General features: G+C 32.6%; 1 protein-coding gene across 2 annotated transcripts in view; it reads right to left on the minus strand.

Annotated features, from left to right (window-relative positions):
- Positions 1–25,219, minus strand: part of LOC118187441 (proton channel OtopLc-like) — an 80,147-nt gene that overhangs the window by 25,025 nt on the left and 29,903 nt on the right. The window contains exons 2-3 of one of the 2 annotated variants that reach the window (XM_035357657.2): positions 1,573–1,709; positions 908–1,121 (exon numbers count right to left, since the gene is read on the minus strand). The exons of the other annotated variant lie outside the window; for it this stretch is intronic. Coding sequence (XP_035213548.2) covers positions 908–1,121; positions 1,573–1,709 — 351 coding nt within the window. The remainder of the gene's footprint in view (positions 1–907; positions 1,122–1,572; positions 1,710–25,219) is intronic. 2 annotated transcript variants of the gene reach the window in all.

The raw sequence follows: 25,219 nt of genomic DNA on the forward strand, positions 1-25,219 counted from the left end.
ACCGTTAGGTTACATCGGTAAGTTTCCCATCAAATTTTACAAAATTTAATGCTTAGGCATAATTTGAGGGGTAGAAACGAAATATGAAAAATAAATAGTTGGTATCATTTCAGAAAAAGCCCGATGTTTTGTCAAAATACCTATATTAGAACAATATATAAAAATCTAATAAATATAAGTCGCACTTTCGAGACATGAAAAACACAAGCTAAATTTCCTCAATCAGAAAAGTAGAACGGGAGATATAAAACTATCCCCCTTTTTGTTTTTTGGGCGAGGTGTACATCATGTTTTTGAAAGAAAAAAAAAAATGCGAGACGCGAAGGATTCAGTCATATTCAGTCATAATATTATATATTTTTTAAATGCAGAGGAAAAACAAATGTTAATTAACAAACATCCTACAACAACAGTAAACACTGAAGACAAATTCAAGCATACCAGAAAGGAAAAACATATGCTAATTAACAAACATCCTGCAACCGCAGTAAACATTCAGGAGAAATTCAAGCCATACCAGAAAAATAAAAACGTTTAAAATGAGAGGTTTTATGTACGTACGATATATTAGGTAACCATATTTTAAGTGCAAAGCAATACACAACTTAAATAAACTTTACTTTGCACTTCGCTGTCGCAATTTTATAAATAAATAATCACAATTAAGACAGCTTATTCTACGCCTAACTTAAAATAACGGATCAGTCTTTTAAACATTTGACTGCTGACGTTTAACTTTTTTCGCTTGAAAACATATTGGCATTAAAAATTTCAGCAATCACTTTCAGAAATAAATCATATCCATTGCATAATTTTTCGCTGTTTTGGATTCCCATTCAACTTAATTTTAGGTTGCACTTGAAAACTCATGCAACAATCTTTTTTTTTTAATTGCATGCAATCTTACCTGGTGTATTTCAGAACTCTTTGAGAAACGGGGGCATATTTTAGAAAGCCAACGGAGTGAGTTCCTATACTAGTGAAGGAGTCTCCTGAATTGTGAGGGGCAGCAACTGTAATAGCAGCAGGAGTTTCGAGAAGAAAGACATTTGAATTTCCTTGCTCAGACTGTTTGTGATTTGGGAACACTTTTGGGGCATCATTCAGGAGAGAAGGTAATGCTGCGATAATATTTTTAAAAAAGAATTGATTTATTACTATACATATAAATTATTTTAAGTTATTACTATAATCTTAAGACTTCATCTAACTATTCTTATTTAATTATTCATTTTTATGACACTAAAATTTCAATCCACTTAAATTAATATGGATAGTGACATAAAGAAACATTAATCATTAAATACCTAACAGAATTTTTTTAGGAAATTTAACTTGATATCAATATTAGAGCATGCATATCATATTACTTACACATTTCTATAAAGTATAATGATTATATTAATTTCTGACACAGAAAGGAGTCTAAATCACTTTTACAGATAGCAACTTGCTAAAAGTCTTATTCCATTTCTTAAATTACTAGATCATAATATCTTTATCCATGATCATAATATCTTTATGCCAAAAAATGACATTATAGTCTATCTATAACAAACAATTGAATCTCACTCTGTTTCCCACTGTTAGTCCCACTTTCACTCGTCTTCAACTGATGAGAATCGCTTTTATCCCTTCCAACAATATTCAATTCTGAGGGCACCAGCGTTTGAGAATCACCTGATTCTGGAGGATCCAGACTTTCCCATCTAAGGAAACAAAAGTTAAGACTCTGCACAATTTTATTCAAATTTAGCATAATAACAACTGTGCAAGCTTATAATACTTGAATGAACAAGTAGATTTAAATTTATTTTTAGATAATTATGTCATTTCTTCAATAAATGTTAATTTATTCTGGAAATTCCTTTAAGTCGATAAAGCAAATAAAGAAAATTTTCTAATATCATGAAGAATTCAGAATTTATTAACCAATTCTTAAATTAAATTCTTATAGTTGCATAATTTTCTTCTGCCCTTGAGTCAAGAATTAAATATTATACTGAGCTTATACAGTTTTCACTTTTCTTATGATAACAGACATAACGAACAATCGGTCAAACACATATATTTTCTAAATGACAGCCTCTTGTTCGCTATTTTTTCATAACTGCTTGTTTCAGGGAAATATATGCAATAAAAAAATTACTTGTAAATATTAGCCCTCTGATTTTCTCGACTATATGTTATGATGAATTCAGTCATCATTGGATAAAAGTTTAGATTCCTGAATCTCTCGTTTTTGAACATTAAAATACAATAGAGTAAGTATACATCAGCAAGTAACGCAACACACGTAATACAAATCTCAGTGTAAAGCACATTTAAAATGAGAAACAATTTCAAGCAAGCATTAAAAAATAACATACAGAAAAAAAGTTGCATGAGCCAAGATGACATCTTGGGAACTTTCACCTAAACCAGCCGAGCAATACCACTGAGCCATTGCAAGCTTCAAGAATTTTACTCTGCCCTTTTCAGCAAGCTTTACTTTTCTTAGCAAGGAAACAAAATATTTTTTTCAGAACTGAGACACCACTTTCTTTCACTTTCTTTCTGCCTGTATTAAAACAGATCTAACAATCCCTTTTATGAACCGAAATAACATTTAATTAAAACGGCATGTTAAGGTCAATTTGTAATAATTTGGGTTTCGAATGGGACTCGAACTAGCTCTGGTTTCAGTAGCTTCAATGTTGTAGCAATAACGCGCTAGTAAGCACGATGTTTCTACACCACTTAAGTTTGTAACACAATCTCGTAATATCGGCATGAACATTCTTCGATAAGATGTGCTCTCGTAAATTAAGGACATTTCCTCTCACCTGCCGTACCTACTCCAGGCAAGATGAAATTTGTCTCATTTCAGTACAAGAATAGATTCATTCAAAAAAGAATGTATTCCCAGTAAAGATCAATATCTTGAACTCTTAAAAACTTTTATTTGTTTTCATTTCGTTCACTTCTTCGCTCCCAGCGTATCACACATCGTAAGCTCCAATTTCCCTTCGTGGGCCTACCGTATCGTATGTGATACGCTGAAACGAAACCTTTAATTTCAAATTTTAAATGCCCATAAATTACATCAGAATGCTGCGATAATTTATTGAATGGAATCTCTTGAGTGTTAGCTTTGTTGTTCTCATATTATTATTTTATTCTACGAATGCAAAGCGAGCGATACTTAAATACATGTTCAGAATTCTGAAATATTTCACGAAGTGCAAATGGCTTAAAATGCTGCATGTAAATCTGGCAACAGGATATAATAGGCACTGATGTTTGAATCCTTAAGTTTTTTACTTAATTTACTGCACAGAAATAATTTATATATGTAAATACCATCGATGTTACTAATATTGCACACTAACTTATATTGAATTTTTATTTTAATTGTAAATATTATAATTTTTTTGTTTATATCATAAGAAATATTAGTATTTAAAAGCATATGAAAGAATCCAAATATTTCCCTAAAAAGCAGATTTTATAGGAATTAGTTTTGCATGTTAGGCCTTATTGCAAATTGCGCTCGAATACACAATGACGTTCACCACTTCAAGGTAACGCGCGCACAGAGAAACGCCATTCTCTCGACGTCGAAACGAAGAGGTTAACAGAGATTTAATAAAAAAGTACTACTAATACTTGATGTGACATTCAACGATATTTATTACCTATTACTTAGTGCATAGTGTAAGACCGAAAGTTAAAGATTAGTTGTAGGTGTATGAATAACACTTTTCTGTGTGTAATAAAACTGGACTTTAAGTTTTCCCAAGTATCCAACTTTTAAAGCAAAATAACCTGCACCGCAATATGAATAACTCTACCACGGTGTTTTGCAATGAAGCTCCTTAATAATAATACGTAAAATTTAGAATATCAGAAGACGTTTTACGTTTAAAAATTAAAAAACTGAATATTTGAGCGGTCAATAAGGCAACACTGAAAGAAGTTTTTTGATACTATTTTCAGGCATTTTAAAAGTAAAATTTAAAAGATAAATGCAGTAAGCCAAACTCAGCCAGATCATCAAATACGTCATCGAAATACTTAAACCACTACTTAAAGATCTGTTAAGTCTCTGCTGCCATCCAAGGTGATCATACCTTTAAACATTTCATTTAATTATCTCCTCTAATGTTTAAGCTTCTTTTTACACAAATTTTTCTGCGTAAATATATCCATCACTTGTCCATACAGTTGTAAGGTTTATCCTAAGTTGTTAACGGTTATTTTTTGTTAAAGCCACTTTCCTGTCGTTCCTAATTTCAGCTAACAATTTCCTACCGGACTGCTTTTTCAGAATCGCGGTTAAATGCAAATTAAGGAAGAGCAGTACTTAAAGTCTAAGTTCTACTGAGTTCGTTAGAGAGCCAAAGATTCTGACTAGCGCGCGTTTGCCTTTTGGATACACTCTCTTTAAGCTATTACTACGCTCGGCCAACTCCTGTAGAATTTAGATAGCTTCGGCTATATCTTTTTAGTTAAGCATTAGTTAAGTTTTTATTTCTTAGTATTCTTGAGTTCAAGCCCAAGTGGAAGCTTTTATGTACATCCTGAGAAAGGGGCATCTGTAAACTTTATTTTTGAGCAATAAAGGGTAATGAAGTTTCCGAGTCTGTCTCCTGAACTAAAGCGATTATTCGCTTACCAGATCTCAAGGTTCCACACATTTAGCTGTAAATTCTAGGTTGGAACATTATATAGTAGATCAGATAGATGTTGAGTATATAGTAGACAGACAGATAGATGAATAAACACATACAATAGTAAAAAAAAATTGACTATCTAGTAGATTACTTGAGGTAATTCACGCTAGTCAGCAGAAAATAATACAAATTTGTGGAACTGTGAAGAGTAAGCGTCTAATAACAGATGAAAATCATAATAATTAATGTTTTTTATTAAAAAGTTACTTTAGTACTTGTTTACTTTGGTAATCAATCCCCTCCTTCCTCTCGGGGGGAAAAAACTTTACTTATTCATTGTTTTTATGAGTTCATAGCTATATGTGCACGTCTTTCAGACATTCTGAACATTTGTTAAATCGGTAAAGGTTTCTTGGGCTTTTAAAGATAGCTTTTACATCGCCTTGTTAGACAGATTGCAATTTTTTATGATAATTGCCTTGTTAGACAGATTGTAATTTTCTATGATAATCTTTTTAAGTGGTTTTCGTCAAATTACTCTTGGAGACTGAATAGTTACCTTCTAAGAATATCGCAATATTTTTATAAGTTTTTCTGCGCAGTTCAAATCGTCATTTCCTTTCGAAAACCACTTTGTATTTCATTAAATTATTTACCATCGTCACAGATCGACATAATGGTGTGCTTTGTGAATTATGGTAGATGAAAAATAAAATTGCCCAGAAAGAGTCCTACGCAGCAAATTTAGAAAATTTTGCTTTTTTTATAAAGTCCAGATTTCTAATATTCGAATGCTTCGTGGAGGACTTTCTAAAGAAAGCTGGCTCGTATTTACATTGCACACGGAAAAAACCACGAAAATCAACCATACAGTCAGTCAGTTCGTAGACTCTTAATATATCAGAATTTACGTGGAGTTCAAAGAAATGTTCAGGAAAAAAAATAGAAGACGTTTTCTCTTTCCTTGGTTGCTTTCTGGAGAAAGCATGTCACCCATTGACCATACTATATTTTGCAACAAAAATTCTCAAGTACACTGTCGATTTGCTATCAGATACCTTGGAATGCAGAATACAAAGCAAAGCTTAAGAAAATCTGATGCGGACATTACGTGACTTCCTTGTACGGCCTATTAAAATATATAATTTTTTTGTTGCCCTCCATTTAAACTCATTTCCTCGAATTATTCTAACTTAATTAACTGATTCCTCAATGCAAGTTGAAAATGACAAAAAATAGTAGGTTTTGAAATTAAATATCCCGGTCAAATTTTGTCGTCAGTAGTCAAAATTTTTGTACTTTTATTTTTTCGTAACGAGTATTAAATCTTTTCCAGATATAAGTATATATGAAAAATAATGAGGAAGACCGCATTAAAAGATAAATTTCGTTATTTATCCAAAATTAATTTTTTAATTAAAAATTAAATTACTTTTTTTAATTTTAAATGCAGGAGACCGCATTTGAAGTCAGATTCCGTTATTAGTCTAAAATGTTTTTTTGTTTAAAATTGCCAAAACATGAATATTTTTGCTATTTAGAACACTTCTACAACTGCAACTGTACTACTAACGAACAACGATTGCCAAAATAAAGGCCGGATGGTAGGTGTGTGTGTGTGCATATACTTTTGGTATCCCGATTGCAATAAAAAAAGGGATGTGCATAACTAGATGTTATAGCAGCCCCAATTCGTTTTGGGGCTGCTATAACATATCACGGGGAAGAAGTGAAAATGGATACTTTCGTTGAAACCTGACAACCGAAAACTTTCGTAATACGTTTACCATGGTTCATTTTCTGCTCAGACATACCATTAGAAATTGTTCATAATTTGGGAGCTTTTACTACCTTTTTTATTGCTTATAAAGTTTTTTATTTTTCCTTTTTTACTTCCTTGTACGAAGTGAAAAGAAAGTATTGTAATCGCGAAAAATTTCGGGTATCATATTTCACCCAAAATATCGATTTTGACTGCCATCCAAGGCAATTTAATGATGTTTTTTGCGTGACATCCGCAAGTAAGGACAAAATAAAAGACTCTTTTCCCAAAAAGAAATTATAAAACTGATTTAAAATGAATTCTGAAGAGAATTTTTCGTGGCGTCTGTGCGTACGTACGTATCTCGCATAACTCAAAAACGAGTAGCCTCAGAAAGTTGAAATTTTGTATGTAGGACTGCAATAACATGTAGATGTGCACTGCGTATTTTGGTTACAATTGGCCGCACCAAAGGTATATATATATATATCCACTCGGCTCAGTGAGCTCTGTCTCTTTATTCTTATATGTTTGTAAATTGTGCATTTTTTGCTTTAAAAATGATTCAATTACGTTGTTCTTATCTTCCGGTTAAGGTTTTCATGCCTTGAGTAAATCTGCATGCAATTTTTGTGGAGTTATCAACAATTTAAACGCTGTTTAACTGCAGCTAAGCCTAATGAATTTTACGGATGGCGGACATGTTTGTTTACATTTCAGACTTGGCAAAATAACGGATTTGTTGCCAAACTAGAGAAACTAAGCTTCGCAACAGCAAAGATAACGCCTTCTTTTCTTATTGCGAATTAAATCATGCTTAATCCATTCTGGAATTTATTCGAGGAAATAAGTGTTTCAGATTTACTTCGTAATTTTTAATATAGATATTTTGAGTTTTTATGTATTTTTGCCTTGTCGGGAAGTGAGAACTGAATTAATTGAATGAGAAATACTGAATCGTCTGTGAAAAAATGTTTCTTTTTTGTTTTGTTTGCTTAATTTCTTTTACACATCGTTTTAGATTTATTATAGTATTTGAATAGAACATGTGGCAACGATTAGATAATTCTTCAATTGATATAAATTTATATGCAATCTGAGTTATAATATGGACGAAATGTAAAGCTGTTAAGTGAACCTAGAGCCAGAGTGTCGCTATGGTGCATTTATTCTGTTGTGGTTTATGCGGTATTGACGATGTAGATTTAATTCAATCCAATAAGTTTAAATGAAATGCACCAAAAAATGCGTATAATTTATTATTCCGTGCAAGGAAGTCATGTGGTGTACACATCAGATATTTTTCCTATGTATTACGAAATATAATACTGTCAGAAATTCTTCGGTAGTTTCGTATGGTATTTAGATGGCAATATTTTCCCTTATCATGCCTCTTAAGATGACTGTATTTCAATTTGTTAACGAAATTATACTTCAAGACTTCCGATAGCCTCAGTAATTAACTTCAGAAAATACCACGTACGTTAATAATTTTTAAAATTTAATAAAATATTTAATTGCTTACCAATAATTAAATATATTATCACATTAAACAACCACGACAAAATGCTACGGGTGTTTATGGCCAGATTCATTATTAGATTTACCAAGCTTCTAGACCGATTTGTTACGCACTTAGAATTAAAAACTTTCATTTTTTTTGTACGGCTTGCTTGATTTCTTTGATTCACTTTTTAACAGATAACCTAATCCTGACACAAGGTTACAATAACGTTTTAAGTACTTCTGTATATGTATAACTCATTAAACTTAAGCCCGTGAAACATGGCAAAATTGTGTGCTTCACTCTTATAACCCTACTGTTTCAACGCAAGTGATGTGTGACGTGTATACGAGCCAGTTTCCCTCAGAAAGTCCTCCACGAAGGCATCCTTCCTCTCTTCCTCTGTGGACATGTGTCTAAGGTGATTCTTTAATCGTTATTCTTCCTTCTTCGGTCATGAAATTTTCAAGAAATTTTGATATTTTCTAATTGTAATGAATTGTTTAATGCCTTTCATACAGAAAAGATAATGGATTTTGAACTCATTCAGTTGGTTCGGCACTATTCTTTGCTCATAATGGATGCCTTCTACACTGACTACCAATAAGTATTTGGACACCTATGCAAATGACGATTTCAGGACGACAATGCCAGTTGTCATGTTTCGACGTTAACCAAGGCTTGGTATGGTGCCAATGGAGTTCATCGAACGGACTGGCCTGCCCAGAGTCCAGACCTGAACCCTATCGAGAACCTCTGGGACGAGTTGCATCGCCGAATTCAGGGGTGCACTACCCGGGCAAAATCGGTGAAGGAACTTCTATGTCTTCTCCAAGCCGAGTGGAAGAAAATACCACTAGCTGTCATACAAAGACTTGTGGAAAGTATGCCCCGAATGGTCCACGCTGTAATTACCTCTCGTGGAGGCTCTACCAACTATTGATTTTGAATAAAATTAGTTTTTCTTTTCTATCACAGGTGTCCAAATACTTATTGGTAGTCAGTGTATTAAGCTGTAGAGACATTAGGATTTTTTTGGAAGCAGGCAAGATGAAAAATTAACAACCACCTTCGGCGGGCATCGAACCACGGACCTCTGGAATACCGGCCCAGCGTGCAGAACCACTACACCACGAAGGCACGCTAGGAAGGCGGGAGATATACCTTACAAACCCCCTTTTTTAAAGGGCGACTGGGGTTTTTAGGAGACCCACTCGCTAAATCCTGGGTGCGGAGAATCATCATCTACAACCCTTTTAGTTCGGGCGCCACTGTAGAGACATTAGGTAATTTTTGGAAGCAGAAGAGATGAAAAATGAGCAACGCCTTCCCCGGGAATCGAACCCCGGATCTCTGGAATATCGCCGCAGCGTGCAGAACCACTACACCACGAAGGCACGCTAGGAAGGCGGGAGAAATACCTTACAAAGCATTGAAACGGTTTTAGAGAAAACTACACATACTGCTATTCGCTGAATGTGTCGAATTGAAAGGCAAGTTTTAATTTTAAAAAATTAACTGCAGTAACATATGCGTAAGTAAATGGGTTATTACTGACGAAGAATTTACAACCGCAAGAACTATATTACACCTTTATAAAAAAAAAAATAAGTGATACATTAATAGATAGAATAACTTTCGAGTGCTTATTCTTAATCAGCTAACATACCAATCAATATCAGAAGGTGGCATGATCACCATTAAATTGAATACATAAGTTAGGATGACAACGGAAAGGAATTAAACAAGTGATATATGTCAATTTCACACATATGCAGTTCATAAAGCTTTAATACCAGGTTTCAACAGTTGGCTAGAGATTAATGCGGTTTATTGCTCCACATCTCCAAGTTCTCACCGACCAGTAAATCTCTAGGAAAAAAAGGTCAAAAGTAAAACAACAGGATTAAAACACGATAGGAAGATTGGCATGGCATCCCACAATGCTCTGTGTAAATAAAAATTAGTTTACTCAATGAATATAAATAATTGTAATATGTTTTTGTTGCTGTAAAAACTGGTTTCAATGGCAATTAAAATCGACCAACAGGTGTAGACATCACAGGATGCAAACTGATTGTCTCTGCTACCTAATCATGTCCGTGCGCTAAGTACGGTATCAGAGGTACCAGAAAAGAAATGTCTGTTTGTTGTTGAAAGTGAAACTTTAGAGTGACAGTATGGTTGAAAGTCGAGATTCAACAGCATCGTTCTCAGCGTCAACTGAAAACATGCATCACAGAGGAGGAACTAGAATCTACATAATAATTACAAAATTAGGTAATCGTGCTGTGATGACAAAGTCTTCGAAGACTGGACGAAATCTTACACTTAAGTTTGAACTCGCAAAAGCTTCTCCCTTACAAACTTTTCAAAGCTGGCGAGAATACTTTTTATTCCCTTCCTGGATATCATATTCGCTGCTCATCAAAATAACTCTTAAAAATATTCATCCCAACTTTGATGAGTTTTAAGCTTTTGTTTAATTCTAATCATAATGTATCTTGCAGATTTAAGAATTATTCTTAGAGATTTTCTAGTTAAATTTCTTCAACAATGCTTTGACTGACAAATTTCAGGAACTGTAGAACGTGAATTCCTCTTCAAGAGAATTCACGAATACTACAACGTATTACAAATTTAATTATTTTGCCGTATAAGAGCTTCACCTGTTAAAAGGGAAAGGGGATCGGCTTGCAGAAGTTATCACTGTGAGAATAAAATGGTATATATTCTTCGAAACACATTTCATTGTCATTTGCTTACCTTCACCTCGTGAGTCATCTATGATTGCGATTGCATTTGGGATATAATAAAGCCCTTGATTGTCAATTCTCTTTTCTAACCGCACTAAAATTGGTCAAAAAAACATCGGGTGTAATATGCTTTTAACAGATGTTTAAAAGCATATTACATCCGATGTTTTGGATAGTGATCACTCCTTGATCTGTTGGAGCGGACAGATAATGTTTGGAGGGCGATGTCCACTTTCACTTGGTGGAAGATGGGCCGAGAAGGAAAACAGTGGACTTTTAACTGAAAGTTATCCACTTCCCCACTTAAGGAAACAGGTGCATGTAACTAGATACTTAGCAACTTTGGTCTGGACTGAACAGTTTCCTTTTCTCAAAGCTTGGCGGCATTTTTCGGAATAACTTGAGTACTAATAGATAGCCCCCCCCCCCCACTAAAACAAATTCGTTCAGATTTTCCTTTTTCAAACACAGAAAAGATGAAGCAGCAGAGTAATTCTAATGATGGCGATGGCGGTACTCATCAACTTTCAAGAATGTCTTTATCAAGATCAGTTAACCCTTTGCGGCACAGTGTGTCCGGTATGGACACACCTAAAAATTTCCTTCTGTACGCACAGAAAAATTGAATGAAAAAGGATTTATAAGCTACTAAGGTTACTCTGAACCTTCTTTATTTATAGTAGATGGCAGCTCAACACAAACCAGTCCATATATTTTAGCCATGTTTAGTTTTTTAAGATCCTCATTTTTCAAAGAAATCTTCCAGATTATTTTTAGGGTATAAAAGCAATTGTTGGGAAAGAAATTTCTATATTATTTTTTCGGCTGTATGCTAATCTCCTTATTCTATATTAGTTTTAAATTTTTAGCTTGAAATCTTGCCTAAAATCAAATGGCGAACCCTAGGTGTGCCCCGACCGGGCTCACCGATAATCTAGGACAACTGAGAGTATGTATTTTTTGTTTCTCCCGCATCTCATCGGTCGGTTCATTGACAACAATGCTCGTTTCAGCACTCTTTTCGAAGCTCTATTCAATCAGTGTGCCACTTTGGGCACACCCACAGAATTAAAACGATAAGTGCTATCTTCACAAAATTTTACTTGTGTACTCCTCTAGGCTTGATTAGACTGCCTACCTTTTTTTTTTTTTTTTAAATCAAAACTCCTACTTTAAAAGGTAGCGTGCCGGAAAGGGTTAAATTTAACTAAAATATTTTTGAAAGTTTGAGATTCAATGATAATGATAAATATCGGACTCTCACCCAAGAATTTAACTCTCTCGAAACGGCTAGTAAAAGTACAACAAAATCGAAACAATCGGATTGTACTGTGTACGACTTAAACTACGTTCATACAAATGACTACAGTTTTTTAGCTAATGATGATTTTAATTTATGTGTCAGGCTTTAAATGTGGAAGACGCGGGTTTTATATCGGTTACAGTAAATGACGCCATAAAACAATTTCAGTTATTGAAAATGGAAGAAATGTAATTATTGAACGCACGACATGTGTCAGCAAACGTGATACAAAAAGAGGCAGAATTTTTAGATAGATTACAAATACGATTATAGCAAAATTCCCTAAAATCAAAGAATTTCACATAGACATAGATAGATATTGAATATAGGGACACATAGATATTGAAGCATACTCTGCCAATAGGAGAAAGCAGTCAAAAGCAGAGGAGAAAACTAATTCCTGGGGAGATATATTGTTCATAAAAGCCCTCAACACCCCGTCCACTTCCTTTGCCAGTTGGGCGCACCGTTGCGAGTTGCAGATTCAAACAACAGATGGCGACACAGACGTTAATTTTAGCCAATATTCTAGCGATAAAAGATAAAAGTGTCACAAATATAATTTGCACAAAAATGAAAAGAAAAAGGGGGAAAGCGGCGAAAACCAAATGTAATGCAAGAACAAATTAGGGAATGAAACTGTAGTGCTGTATTTTAAGCTACTAAAAAATGCGCATAGAGTTTACATAAAATTAAATTCCCAACCTGCGTATTGGGTCCTTCAAATTGAAATAGGAAATTTTCCAATAACGTAGTGTTGTCCTGGTAGACTGTTCCTACCCAAAATTGATAATATGATTTCTCTTCCAATAATCGTAGGTGAAATAAATAAATAAAATAGCAATAAATATTCAAAATTTTTTTTTCAAAATATTCATTTTAATTCTTAAATTTGCAAACTTTACAAAGCAACTTTTTCCGCTCCTCCAGAAACATCTGCTCACTTTTAACATCTACGTTCACTTCCAAAGTAATTCTAACTATGTAAAGTTTACATCAAGCGTAAAACTTTAAAGGAAATAGTAAATTATCATTTTGCCACTTCAAAAATAAATGTATAAATAAATAATGGGAGTGGTGGTGAAGGGCTCGATTTACATTTTTTTAAATTTTATTTTAAAAGTGTAGCCCAGAGCGAAAACTGATACTGAGCCTCCCTCCTTCAAATGTTTTCCAAGTAGAAGTTACCATTGTTAGAAATTTTATTTCACGTAGAGTACATTTCATAAAAAGTATTTTGTGAAATAATTTTATAATTTAACATTTTTCATTCAAAGTTATACAAACAAAAAGATAAATTCCAACTTTTGCACGATTGTTTTAATGCTTTCAATTTAATATGCGTTGCATAAAATACAAGCTTAGACATTTTTAACCAGGATTAAATAACGCAGTTACACTACTAATCAATTGAATAATCAAGCAAATGAATAAAATATAGATTAAAATATTTGTTTCTTTCACACGAGAAAGAAATAATTTCTTCTGTATTTTTCTTATAATTTTACATTTTCTAAACTTAGAATTAAAAAACAAAATTACAAATTGTACATCTTAAAGGAAGAGTTAGAGCTCCTCTGATTCTGTAGGGGCATAAGTCCTGTTTTTCTCTGATGAAATCAGGCCCTAAGGGATGCATTAAAATTCTGAATGAAAGGCAAGCTACATATATCTAACGTTCCATACTTCATTGTGGATCCTTAATTCAACAGCGGGAAAAAAAGTCATTTTTTAAAAAATCATAAATGCTGTTTCTTGAATATACACCACGAATTAAATAGAAATAAATAAATAATGACTTCCACCCAAATTCTTAAAAAAGATTTAGATTTTTGGAGTAATGTTTCTGGAGCAATTAAAATTCCGCTAATAAGATGAAATCAGCATTTCATAATTGCACACTGGTTAACTTTTCAAGAGAAAGGCAACCAAATCTAACAAGTTTTACAGTCTATATCTTTCAAACTTAAATGTATACAAATTTAAAACAAGCCACTGTTCAAAACAAAAAATAAATGCCTTCACTGTTATATTCCTCCTTTTTTCCCTCTTTTCTCTTTTCCCTTATTATTCCAAGTTAGTGAAGCTCTATGATTAAGGAACAAATTTACGAGGAGCTTTTCCTTGCTAACAACTTGTGTATCTTAACCATAATCCTACTCAAGCCCTGTAAAAAGAGTTGAAAAAGAATCCTTTTTACAAGCACTAATGAACTTCTCTTTTCAATCCGTCATCACCCCAATGCGGAGATCTTCTAAGAAAGCACTGATGCACACGTAACATAAAACCGCTTAGAAAGCAAGACTTGGGAAAAAAATGGGACAACCCTTAGGAAATTCGCGGAATTAAGGAGGGTACAGAAGAGGGTGACACCCTCCTATTTGCTTTGCTCATGCTGAGATTTCCTAGTTCTTTTATCCCCACAGTCAACACCGTTTCAAAGACAGCAAGAACAGTATAGAAAGTGTTACTACAGAGCTTCATCCAAAAAGAAAACTTCCAGGTCGCAGCTTCAATAATCTTATGCTTATAGAACTTCGGAAAATTTGGCAGCAAGGAAATAATATTCGAAGATCAACTAGAAAAGTTTAATAAAGTAGTCAGTTCAGTTTAGCATTTACTTAGCTGAAGCTAAAACGCATTTTTAAACACAAATATATAGCCAGCACACATTACAAAGGGCCTACAAATATTCCTATACTATTTAAAATATATAAAGTTTTTCCCACTTCTAGATTTTAAAATGTAAAATTAGGAACATCATATTCTAGCTTTTCCTGAATATCTTCAATTTGATCTTATTTCTACAATTTAAAGTTTGAAGTCAATAAAAACTCTTTCTCCAGTTTCATACAGAAAAATAAGAACTTGGTTTAAAATGAATATGCTTATATTTTATACGATACATAATAAACTCAAATAGTGGAATGAAAGCGTTTTTTTGTTTAAATAGCTTTAAATGAAGACAATACTCAATTATTTGGTTATTTCATGAAATGTTTTCCATAATGATTCGAGTAATACCTACTACGTTAAAAAAAGGCCACCACAAGAAGATTTGCCCGAAACTTCCATTTTCAAATCAGACCTCGCTTACAGAATTTATTTCCAACATTTCTACATGATCTCCAAAACGGAAAACAAGTTAATTTTGAAAGAAAATTCTTGCGAAATTTTAATCTAAAACTGACAGTTTTCGTACTAATAATAATCGCTATAGTTCAAGCAGCCAACCTGTTCGCCTGGGTTTGAACTCGAAGTTGAACTACCAACATTTGGGGGTCTTAACAGTTCGGCCACTGGCCACACCCAGACAAAGACAACTAATACATGAAATTAAAAAAAAAAAAAAAAAAAATTCAAAGTTTTACGCATAATTTTTTTTAAATTATTGTAATTAATATTATTTTTATTACTTTACTAAGTTCCTTCCTTTAGTTGCACGAACAACTTCAAGACAATAATCACATTATTGCCCTATTTGTTTCGATACATTTGTTTATTAGTAGTTCCACAGCAGTAGTATTGCAGTCGAAATTCTTGCATTGTAACACATGTTCTATATGAAAAATTTGTAGATCTATTTATCTTTCTATGAATTTGATTACTCAGTCAGATAATACAATTTAACTGTAAGCTTTTATTATATTATACGGTATTTCTCCCTCCTTAACATGCCTTTGTGGTGTAGAGGTCAGCACGCTCGACGCCTATCTGAGAGGTCCGTGGTTCGAGTCCCCGCGACGGCATTGCTCATTTTTCATCTTTCCTGCTTCGAAATGCCTAATGTCTGGACAGTGGCGTCTGGACAGTGGCGAATGGACAGTGGCGTCCGAACTAAAAAAGGTGATGGGTGATGATTCTCCACCACCAGTATTTGGCGATTCCACCACAAGTATTTGGCGACCAGTATTTGTCGAGTGGCCCTTTAAAAGGGGGAGTATATAAGGTATCCCTCCCGCCTTCTTAGCATGCCTTCGTGGTGTGGTGGTCAGCACGCTCGACGCGTATTCGAGAGATCCGTGGTTCGAGTCCCGACGAGGGCATTGCTCATCTTTCCTGCTTCTGAACAGCCTAATGTCTTTACAATATAAGGTACAATAATAATAACTAAACAACTAGAAATGCGAGTAAACACGCGTATTATTGCAAATGTAGAAGTTCTAACTTTCGTTTATTCACAAGATCAATTTTTTTTTAAAATAAAAACTGAATGCTCATCCAAAGTTCATCCATTCATAAAAAAAAGTAAAATCTCCTGAATTTCTGCAAAAATGCTCCATTAGATATAAATTCAGACCAGATCTATATTTTGAAAATGCTACGGTCAAAGTTGAATTATTAGAAATGCAACTTTCCTTATTAATCTAAATCTTTAATAACTGATATAAAGTTTTATTATTTCCCATTTAGAATTTTATTTCATTAATTGTCTTTTATTAACATAGGCAATACCATATAACAGGATTAAAATTATGTTTTCAAACGTCTGTCAGAAACTGAACTTGACAATAATTTTCACGAAAAGCTGCAGAATAATTTTTAAAAGGGAGAATGGGGGAAAAAATTAACGGAAATTAAAATTATTAACGTTTTAAAGAACAAAACTTTCTGTTTTTCAAGATATAATTCAGTAAACTCATACGGTTTACTTAATAAGTATCACTCATTTTCCAAATCTCATTCATTTTACTTAAAAATTTTTAGCTAGAGTTATTAACTTAATGTTTTTCAAAGGAATTTATTAATTTTCTTAATTGGTGTATTTGGTATTTTTTGCTTAATGTAATATTTTGCAGCTATATCATCTTTAAGATCTTATTTTGTATTATTATCCAGATACTTCAAATTTTTTAACACTTAAAGAAGTTGGTATTTACGATAACTTGAATGATTTTTACACTTCCCATGAAAGAGAACGGTAAACTACAACGAAAGAACGTCAATTAAGCTTTAAAATGATTACTTCTTGCTGATGGATACAATGAGCTGTACTGAAAAAGCATACCTATTTGCTTAAACTAGTAGCTTCCGTTTGAATAAGCATTACGTATAATACCAAAAATAATAAATATTATTAATCTATAATAATGTGACCCATATAAATGTGCAAATATGAAAAGTGTATTTTAAAACACCCATAGCAGTTCTTTAAATGTTAATAAGGAAATTCATAACAACGAAATAAATCATAAACCACCAACTGTAAATTTTTTATCACCCAAAACAACAGAAATTCCTAATACATCATCACCAGGAAGTCATAATATGTTACATTTTTACAGCTAAAATTATTATACCTTTTTCAAATCAGAGATGAGAAGATGAATATTAATACGAATATTCATTACATCAGTTTTAGTGTTTCATAAATATCTTTTGTGATTCTTCATATTAATTCGCCTCCAATATAATTCTACTTCATCTGTCTTGCAGAAAGTTCTTTGCACTTAGCTATTCTTTCGACTGATTTTACGCACGTAGAAGTTCTGTACTTTTACCAATGGCCCACCAGAGGCCGAGCGGTAAAGACGCTGAACACTGGTAGTTCGGTCCGAGGTTCGAATCCCGCGAACGGGCTGGCTGCATGGGCGTTTTCGTGGTTTTCCCCATGTGTAACGTGTATACGAGCCAGTTTCCCTTAGAAAGTCCACCACGAAAGGCATCCCTCCCCTTAGGCAGATAGCCCTAGTGTGCTTTGCCATAATTAAATACACCACACACCTTTTACCAATGACGAAATATAATTTCTGACGTTTCCAGTTCATTGTAAAGTTTACGGATTAAAATTTAGATCACTAAAAACAGCAATTATTTGCGTCCCTTATGATTCGGATTCACTTTCACAGATCTGCCCGTACATGATTATTCGTCAGTATTATATAATCCTGAAATCATTACTTATTATAATAATTTTCACAAACATAATATTGACATACGTCTATTGTACAAATACGCAGACACTTGGTGTCGAAATGCGAACAAAACTGTGTAAAAAAATTTACAATAAAAAATAGTAAACTTAACTGAAATTAAAATTCCTTCTCGTTATATATAATAAAATAAAGTATGAATATTTGGATTTCCAATATTACTCACAGAATGCCAGAATAGTGAATCTTTCCTGATTTTTATGAAAACCCGATGACATTTGTTTTGCTTTGTTTAGTATATCAGGTTATTTTTTATTCAACGTCATACCTACGTTCACTTTAATACGAGTAACGTTAATAACTGTAAACACTACGCTTATGAAAATTAACAACACAATAAAGAAAATGTAGTTTCAGTTAAAAATAAATAACTAAACCTATGATCAAATTTAAATGGAAATCAGATATCATAAACATGCACACCAATATACTAGTAATATATCCAGTTATAAGACCAAGCCTTCAGTATTATTTGTAACTTTGTCGCCATTATTGCTTACGTAGCCTTTCATTAATCATGATTAAGTATTTGTACCTATCAACTTCTTATGTATAATTTTAGAAAGCAATAAATACATATAATTTCATGCAAAAAGAAAATTAATGGCTACGTTGACCATTTGATGTATGGAAATTACTAGCAAGTTTTCTGGATACAGCCGTTTCATATAACATTATTTCATGATTTACATTATAGAAAATTATTAGCTCATGATTTAAACTTTATGTAGAATTAATACCTCATCATTGAGCGTTTACATCATTGTGCCTAACGCATGCACCTATGATAGGATCAAAAGAAAAATGGGGTTCAAATGCAATTAAACCTCGATAAGTTGAAATTGAAAGGATCAAGAGGAAAATAATTGAGAAACATTAAGTTCCAGAACAAGATTTTCAACAAATTGCACCTAGAAAGGTTATATGGTTATTCGTAAATGAACTCGTAGATGAAGGAATTACAGTTTAAAAATAAAGTTAGGAATTACTGCATTCATTAATGATTAAAATTTGTTGAGATACATAACAAATATTAAAGCATAATTAAAATTTAGAAATTCATCTTTATGAATTTCGGTTATGATGTTATAAGCGAAAATGATGGTTCTGAAAAAATGCAAAAGATTGTTGTCCACTTGAAAAAGGCAATGAAAGTTAATAAAAAAAGTTTCTTTGCATCTAGTAGTATATTTAGTTTTCTTTTAGCACCAAAAATGTAATAGTGATATATTAATGCAATCAGAGTACGAAAATATAATATTTATAACATACTTCCTTTCAGCGCCTTAAAGAAAATATATTAAAAATTTTAAGATATCATCATCAATGACATGACAAACCACAGTCGCTCAGTCTTTTCGGACCGTTATTTTAGAATGTTCTTTTTTTAGCTAGGATTTTCCAGTTTTGAATATCAATGAGCTGGAAATCATTTTCGACATCCAGGTAGCAATTTAATCCTAGTACGAATTCCGATTTCCGTTTCCTGTTGCTTTTTATAGTTACAATTTTAGCGGTTGCTGATTTTTCTAGGTTTATTCTTGTAATGTGTTCAGCAAATAAATTTTACAAGATTTATGAGGAGAGTGACATAATACAAACCTTTTAAAACACAAAATAAATATTTAAAACATCAAACAGCTCAGTTTTTTTAACATCATTAATCCGGATTCCATTTGTCAAATGAATTAAAAGATTCTTTAAAATATTCATTTTTTAATAATCGAAACAGTTAGACTGCTTGTGGAGATGAATAAATATTAGCAGAATTTCTTTCTACTTAAGGATTCTACGAAAGAAGCCGGAGATATATCTCTCAAGACAAAGGAATATAATTTGATTTCGATTTACCGAAGGTTAGGGGAGAAAAAATTACTTCCAACATCATTAAAAAAGTGTTTTATCAGATTTTGCAAACTTTATAAAATATTTTTTATTTTTTTAAATCTAAGCAAAGATAGCATTCATTTTTAATACATTTTCAGAAAGCATTCCGTTCAATTTACCGAAAATTTCAAATTATCTGAGTTCTAGTAATCGAGGTTTTATTATATACACACACGGAGATATAGGCTAGATCTTAGTTACATAGATATACGTTAACCCATAATTACATTTTTTTTTCCTCTCTTCTCACTACAGAAGTTCCTCTAAAAAGGAAAAAAATGTACAGGTTTTAAATACGTTTTTAATACTGCACCTGAACGAAAAGACAGGTTATTTTCCGGAAAATATATAATATATATTTCTAACTTAATATAATCGGTTAACTTAATGTAATCTATAAAACTTCGTTGCTTATATCCTTCCTACACTGTCAAATAGAAACTTGAAGATTCTAGTGTAATATTGTTTCGAAGGGGTTCTCCAAGTCACGGGAGACGTAGGTTCTGTCCAGCATGTCATCATTTGTCCATACGGGGAATAAGGATTCCTTATTTGCGTTAAAAATAGCAACTCAAGGAATTCTCACACACGAATATTTCGTTTTTTAGGAAAAGACCCGATCACAAAACTACTCGGAACACTATGTCAAAAAAATAAACTTCAGTAGAACAAAAATCAGGCAATAAAAGGAAAGGACGCTAAACACAGAGACCCCTAAAACAAAGTGTACAATTCCGATTATACATCACAAAACTAATATTGTACGCAAAGAATTTTAATTAATAAGCATGACATTTAAAAAAATTCTTCACAGTAATTATGCCCCTATATTCATCACCGGCATAGTAACACACAAGAAACCTGAATGTTTAACGTAAACACCAAGGTAATTCGAAGAACATAATAACTATTCGATAAAAACTAGTAATAAAGAGCAGATTTTCAGTTTTTACGACTTTAATTAGAACCTTAAATCACATTCGGTGACGCAAAAGATGCAAAAGAAACTTTGAAGATACATGCAATGAAATGGCTTAAGTATTAACTATTTGAATTTGAATCTAGTATAAAGGCGTATGCAATGAATAGCTTGTTCCATTTTAAATCGTGCGCTTGATCACATTGGCGACAGAGAAACAAGGTACTTAAAACTGACAGAGAAATGAAGAGTCCAGGCGCCAGCAATTAAAGTAGCGTAGAAATATAAAACACGTCTAGGCATTCGTTAATCAGCATCATCCTGAGAAACTAGTTAACGTAAAAATTTCTCTATGGATCTCTTCAGTAGAACAGCAATTAAAAAAAAAAAAAGAAACACTTGATTTAGTAGAGTCATAATACGCCTCAAAAGTATACGGAGAAGGTTGGCCATGACCCAAAGTGACATTTTATAAATCAAGTGTAAACTGAGGGGTGAAATGTGTATGTAGTATTTTAAACCATCATGGATGGCTAACGAATTCCCTAGCAATAAATCCTTTTTCAGTCAACAATTACAATAAACTATAAACTCAGAAAAGTATCACTTCTTCAATTTGTTATGCCAACATAGTTTAATCAATAAATAAAAAACTACGTTTTACTATTAATATATTTAATTTTTCTTTTAATTTAGTTAAGACAAAGCAAACAACGGCTGCCGACCTAAGGAGAGTGAAACTGGCTCATATTCACATTATGTACAGAGAAAACTAGGAAAACACCCGACTAGTAGGCAACCCCTTTGCGAGGTTTTGGACCATGGCCGAACTACAAGTGCTTAGTAGTCTTAAGCTGGTTATAATAGGTTTTAAAATTTGCCAGTTTCTAAATTTAGTGTATACAATAAATTCAAATGCCGAATGCAGATGCAACTAACAAAAAAACGTTACGGTTGAGCTAAGCACCTAGAGACGGATTTGAGGAAGTGAAAACTGGAAAAAAAAGTGTAATATATGACTCCGGGTAAACACCTGTCAAAATAAGACAAGGACGCTGAAAATTAAGCAAAAAATTTAAAAATAATTTTACAGTAGTGCAGAATAAAATATTGTCATGCTGTGCAAAAATATAGCTGCACAGCATATCATTAAGTCCATTATGAATACTTTTATTTTGACGTCCTGTAGTCCATTTTCTGTGCAGGAAGCATCTAGGCGTCTTCACAAAGATCAGTTTTAGTGGCTCAGAAGAAAAGTTAATTCGGGCGTTCCAAACGTTGTCGAGATGGAGCAGTGGTTCTCAGAATTTTTTGCTCCAATCACCCCTTTCATTATTAGATCATTCCTTTCCTTCTTTCCGAAACGCAAAAAATAGATATACGCTTATTTCGATTTAGATAATTTCTAACATGTTTTTATAAACTAAACAACAAAATGTTAAAAAATTTTTTTAAATTTCTGCACTTAAATAAAACATCCCCCCCCCTGTTTGAGAATTCCTAATATTGAGACATCTTCAGTAAAGATAAATCAGTGTTTAATAGTATAAATGTTATTATGTCATGCAGAAATGTAAATAATATTAATAAGGATTAGAAACTTTCCCAGTGATGAACCCGTTATGCTGCTTTTCGAATATCTAAGTCCCTGTACGGTTGATGCTAATTTTAGTTATGTCAGTTGGGCCCTTATGAAACATAGTAATATATGAAATGCAGAATAATGTAAAGCATTAACAGGTTATTTAAGTATGGCAAAGCATATCTATCTGCCTAAGGTGAGGGATGTGTTCAGGGATAGCTTTTATGAGAAACTGAATCGTATTCACATTGCTGGTGAAATAAATGCATCAAAATCAACCATGCACTTAGTCCATTCGTCTGGGTTCGAGCCCAAGCGAACGGGCTAACTATCAGTATTAAACTATCTTAACCACTTGGGTAATGGTGGGCAGTAATAATATGGAAAATGTTCACTAAGGAATCAAGAAGTTATCAATTATTTTTTTCTCTTCAAAGAAATACAGACAGCAACAAGGAGGTTAGGTTATTTAGTTTATTGTACACATGGTATCATTTTATACAGTATTATACGTTTAAATATATTTGAATGGTACTCAACATGCGGTTATTATTTAAAACGTTAGAGCTTTTACAAAATAGTCTTGAGAAAAATCATTTTCGGAAATGCCTGCAATAACAAAGGAACACAAAATTGCAGTTCCATTTGTCAAATTTGTGTTGTAAGCTTAGAGGAAGAATCATATGGTTTTCAACCTTAACTTGCTTTCATACGCTAATAACTCCACTAATTTAATAATAATCCTTTCTTACGTTGATGAGTAATAACAATAATATTCAATCAAAATACTGACACTACAATAAATATAATGTATGCGCGACAGAACTGCAAGGGAAACTGCCAATACTTGTTTTGTGTTTTTAGAAACGGTACTTTTTTTTAAAATGTACATATTTATATCTAAATTTTGAACTTCAGTTTAAAAGAAAGCTGGTAAACAGAATTGTTTTGATTGGCGACTGAAAACAGACCAAAAAAGTTTTTAATTGGGGGGGGGGGGGCACTGTATAAAATAATGCTTATGTTAAATTTTCAGAAAGCGGGAATGGAATGCAAACGATTTCCTAATGTATTATTTATCTATACAAACAAATTTCTAGCTACTTTTTTTTCACAAATTTTCAAAGGAACTAATTTATCTTCACATCCTCTTTTCTGGCAACGTTTCTGATTCAAAGTTTTATATTATTACACAATCATATAATATATCCAGCAAAATATGCGAACACATACCCTGTTATTAATAATGAATGAATGAACAAAACAGTGAGATATAATGTTTTTTCTAAGAATAAGATAATCAGTATGAACAACATTTGAGAGTTACCCCATCTAGAGGGAATAACTCCTCTATGTTTCATGAAAAAATATAAAACCTTATTTGTTTATTTTTGCATATAAACTACGAATACGTTTTGCTTCAGAAATACAAATTTCTAAAAGGAAAAATAAAAAAAAATTACAGGTGGAAGAAAATAGAAACAAAAGGGCACATTTCAATTGTTATTATTGTTATTATTATTTTGACTTAGCAGATTTCTTAAGCAAATAGGAATACCTATCACTTTTTTTAATCTTCCTAAAAAAGTTTATTTTTTCTTCGCAACTTAAAGCAAGTTGAATTTTTCCTATTAATGTTTATCTGGATTAATCCGCTGACTAAAAAATTCAAATAATGATTCGCTTTTCTGTTACAAGCTATCCTACTTTAAACCCCAAAGTTAAAATTAATATACATACGATAACATTACAATGTAGGGTAATTTTTTTTTTTTTCCACACTGTACTGCAGATGGCAAAATACGTTGACCGCCCCCCTAACTAATCTTTGGGCTAAAAAGAGAGGCTTTCGCAAGTTATGGTACACAGTTGTTGTTCCAGGGCAATGTAAGGTTAGGAAAACACTTTTAGCTTCATTATAAAAAGGTATACAAATTAAAGCATCCTTAAATTAGAATATCTAATATGAAAAATGAAATTTTTTTCACTTCTTTCAAAGCAAGTTGAAAATAACTAAATCCACACGAAAAGTTTAAAAAAACACAAGAAAAGGAATAACCTATATCATAATTAAAGAAAACTATTGTACTTCGATTGGAGACAGTGCGAAAGAGAAAATTAACGGCTGTAGAGTTTTCTTATTTTTATGGTTCAGCAATTTGTTTTTAATGGAAGGTTTAACAATATTTATAAAATATTATAACGTTCTGTTATGGATGAAAACGCCCCAACAATAGTAACACCATATGCTATCACTGCTTCTATCCCCCATATTTTTATTTCCTTCTTCGTATTTCCCAAAGACAGTTTTGTTTTGCGTTGACAGTTTTGTTTTGCGTTGACAGTTTGCGATAATAATTTTTTTATCGTTCTGCAATGAAATATTTTTTTATAGAAAGAGCCGCCCAGATATATCAAAAATGAATTACATCATTTTATTCTACAATTTGATAAGAATAAACTTTGCAGTGAATCATGAATTACCTACAATTTTAACTGCAATATGACAACGATTTAAAAGTGATCGAGACGAACTGCACCATTTCTTTCGAGTAGAATTCATTTAGACTGGGGGGGGGGGGAACTTCTAGATGAACAGAGAACAAAAGAAGTCTATATCCATCTGAATGAAAGAGCTATTTTACAAAATGAGGGGGAAAAAATGTAATGTTGTTACTAATTTTAGATGTACGGAGAATTCTGCTGTTCGATTAATATAGCATGTAATGCAACTGAATGGCAATTATTTTTAAAAAAATTTTAGGGACTGCTATTTACCAAAAATTTCTTTTTAAATCCATGTTTTTGCTCTTTACACGTACAAGAAGATACGACATTTAACGCTACTGAGTTAATAAATTGCGCGTAGTGTTCAAAATAAAACTGTTTCGATTCTGACACTGTAACAAATTGGAAAA

This window comes from Stegodyphus dumicola, chromosome X2 (assembly GCF_044657685.1).
Source record: "Stegodyphus dumicola isolate Sdum_Otavi_A_Nest chromosome X2, ASM4465768v1".
Classification (NCBI taxonomy): Eukaryota; Metazoa; Arthropoda; class Arachnida; order Araneae; family Eresidae; genus Stegodyphus; species Stegodyphus dumicola.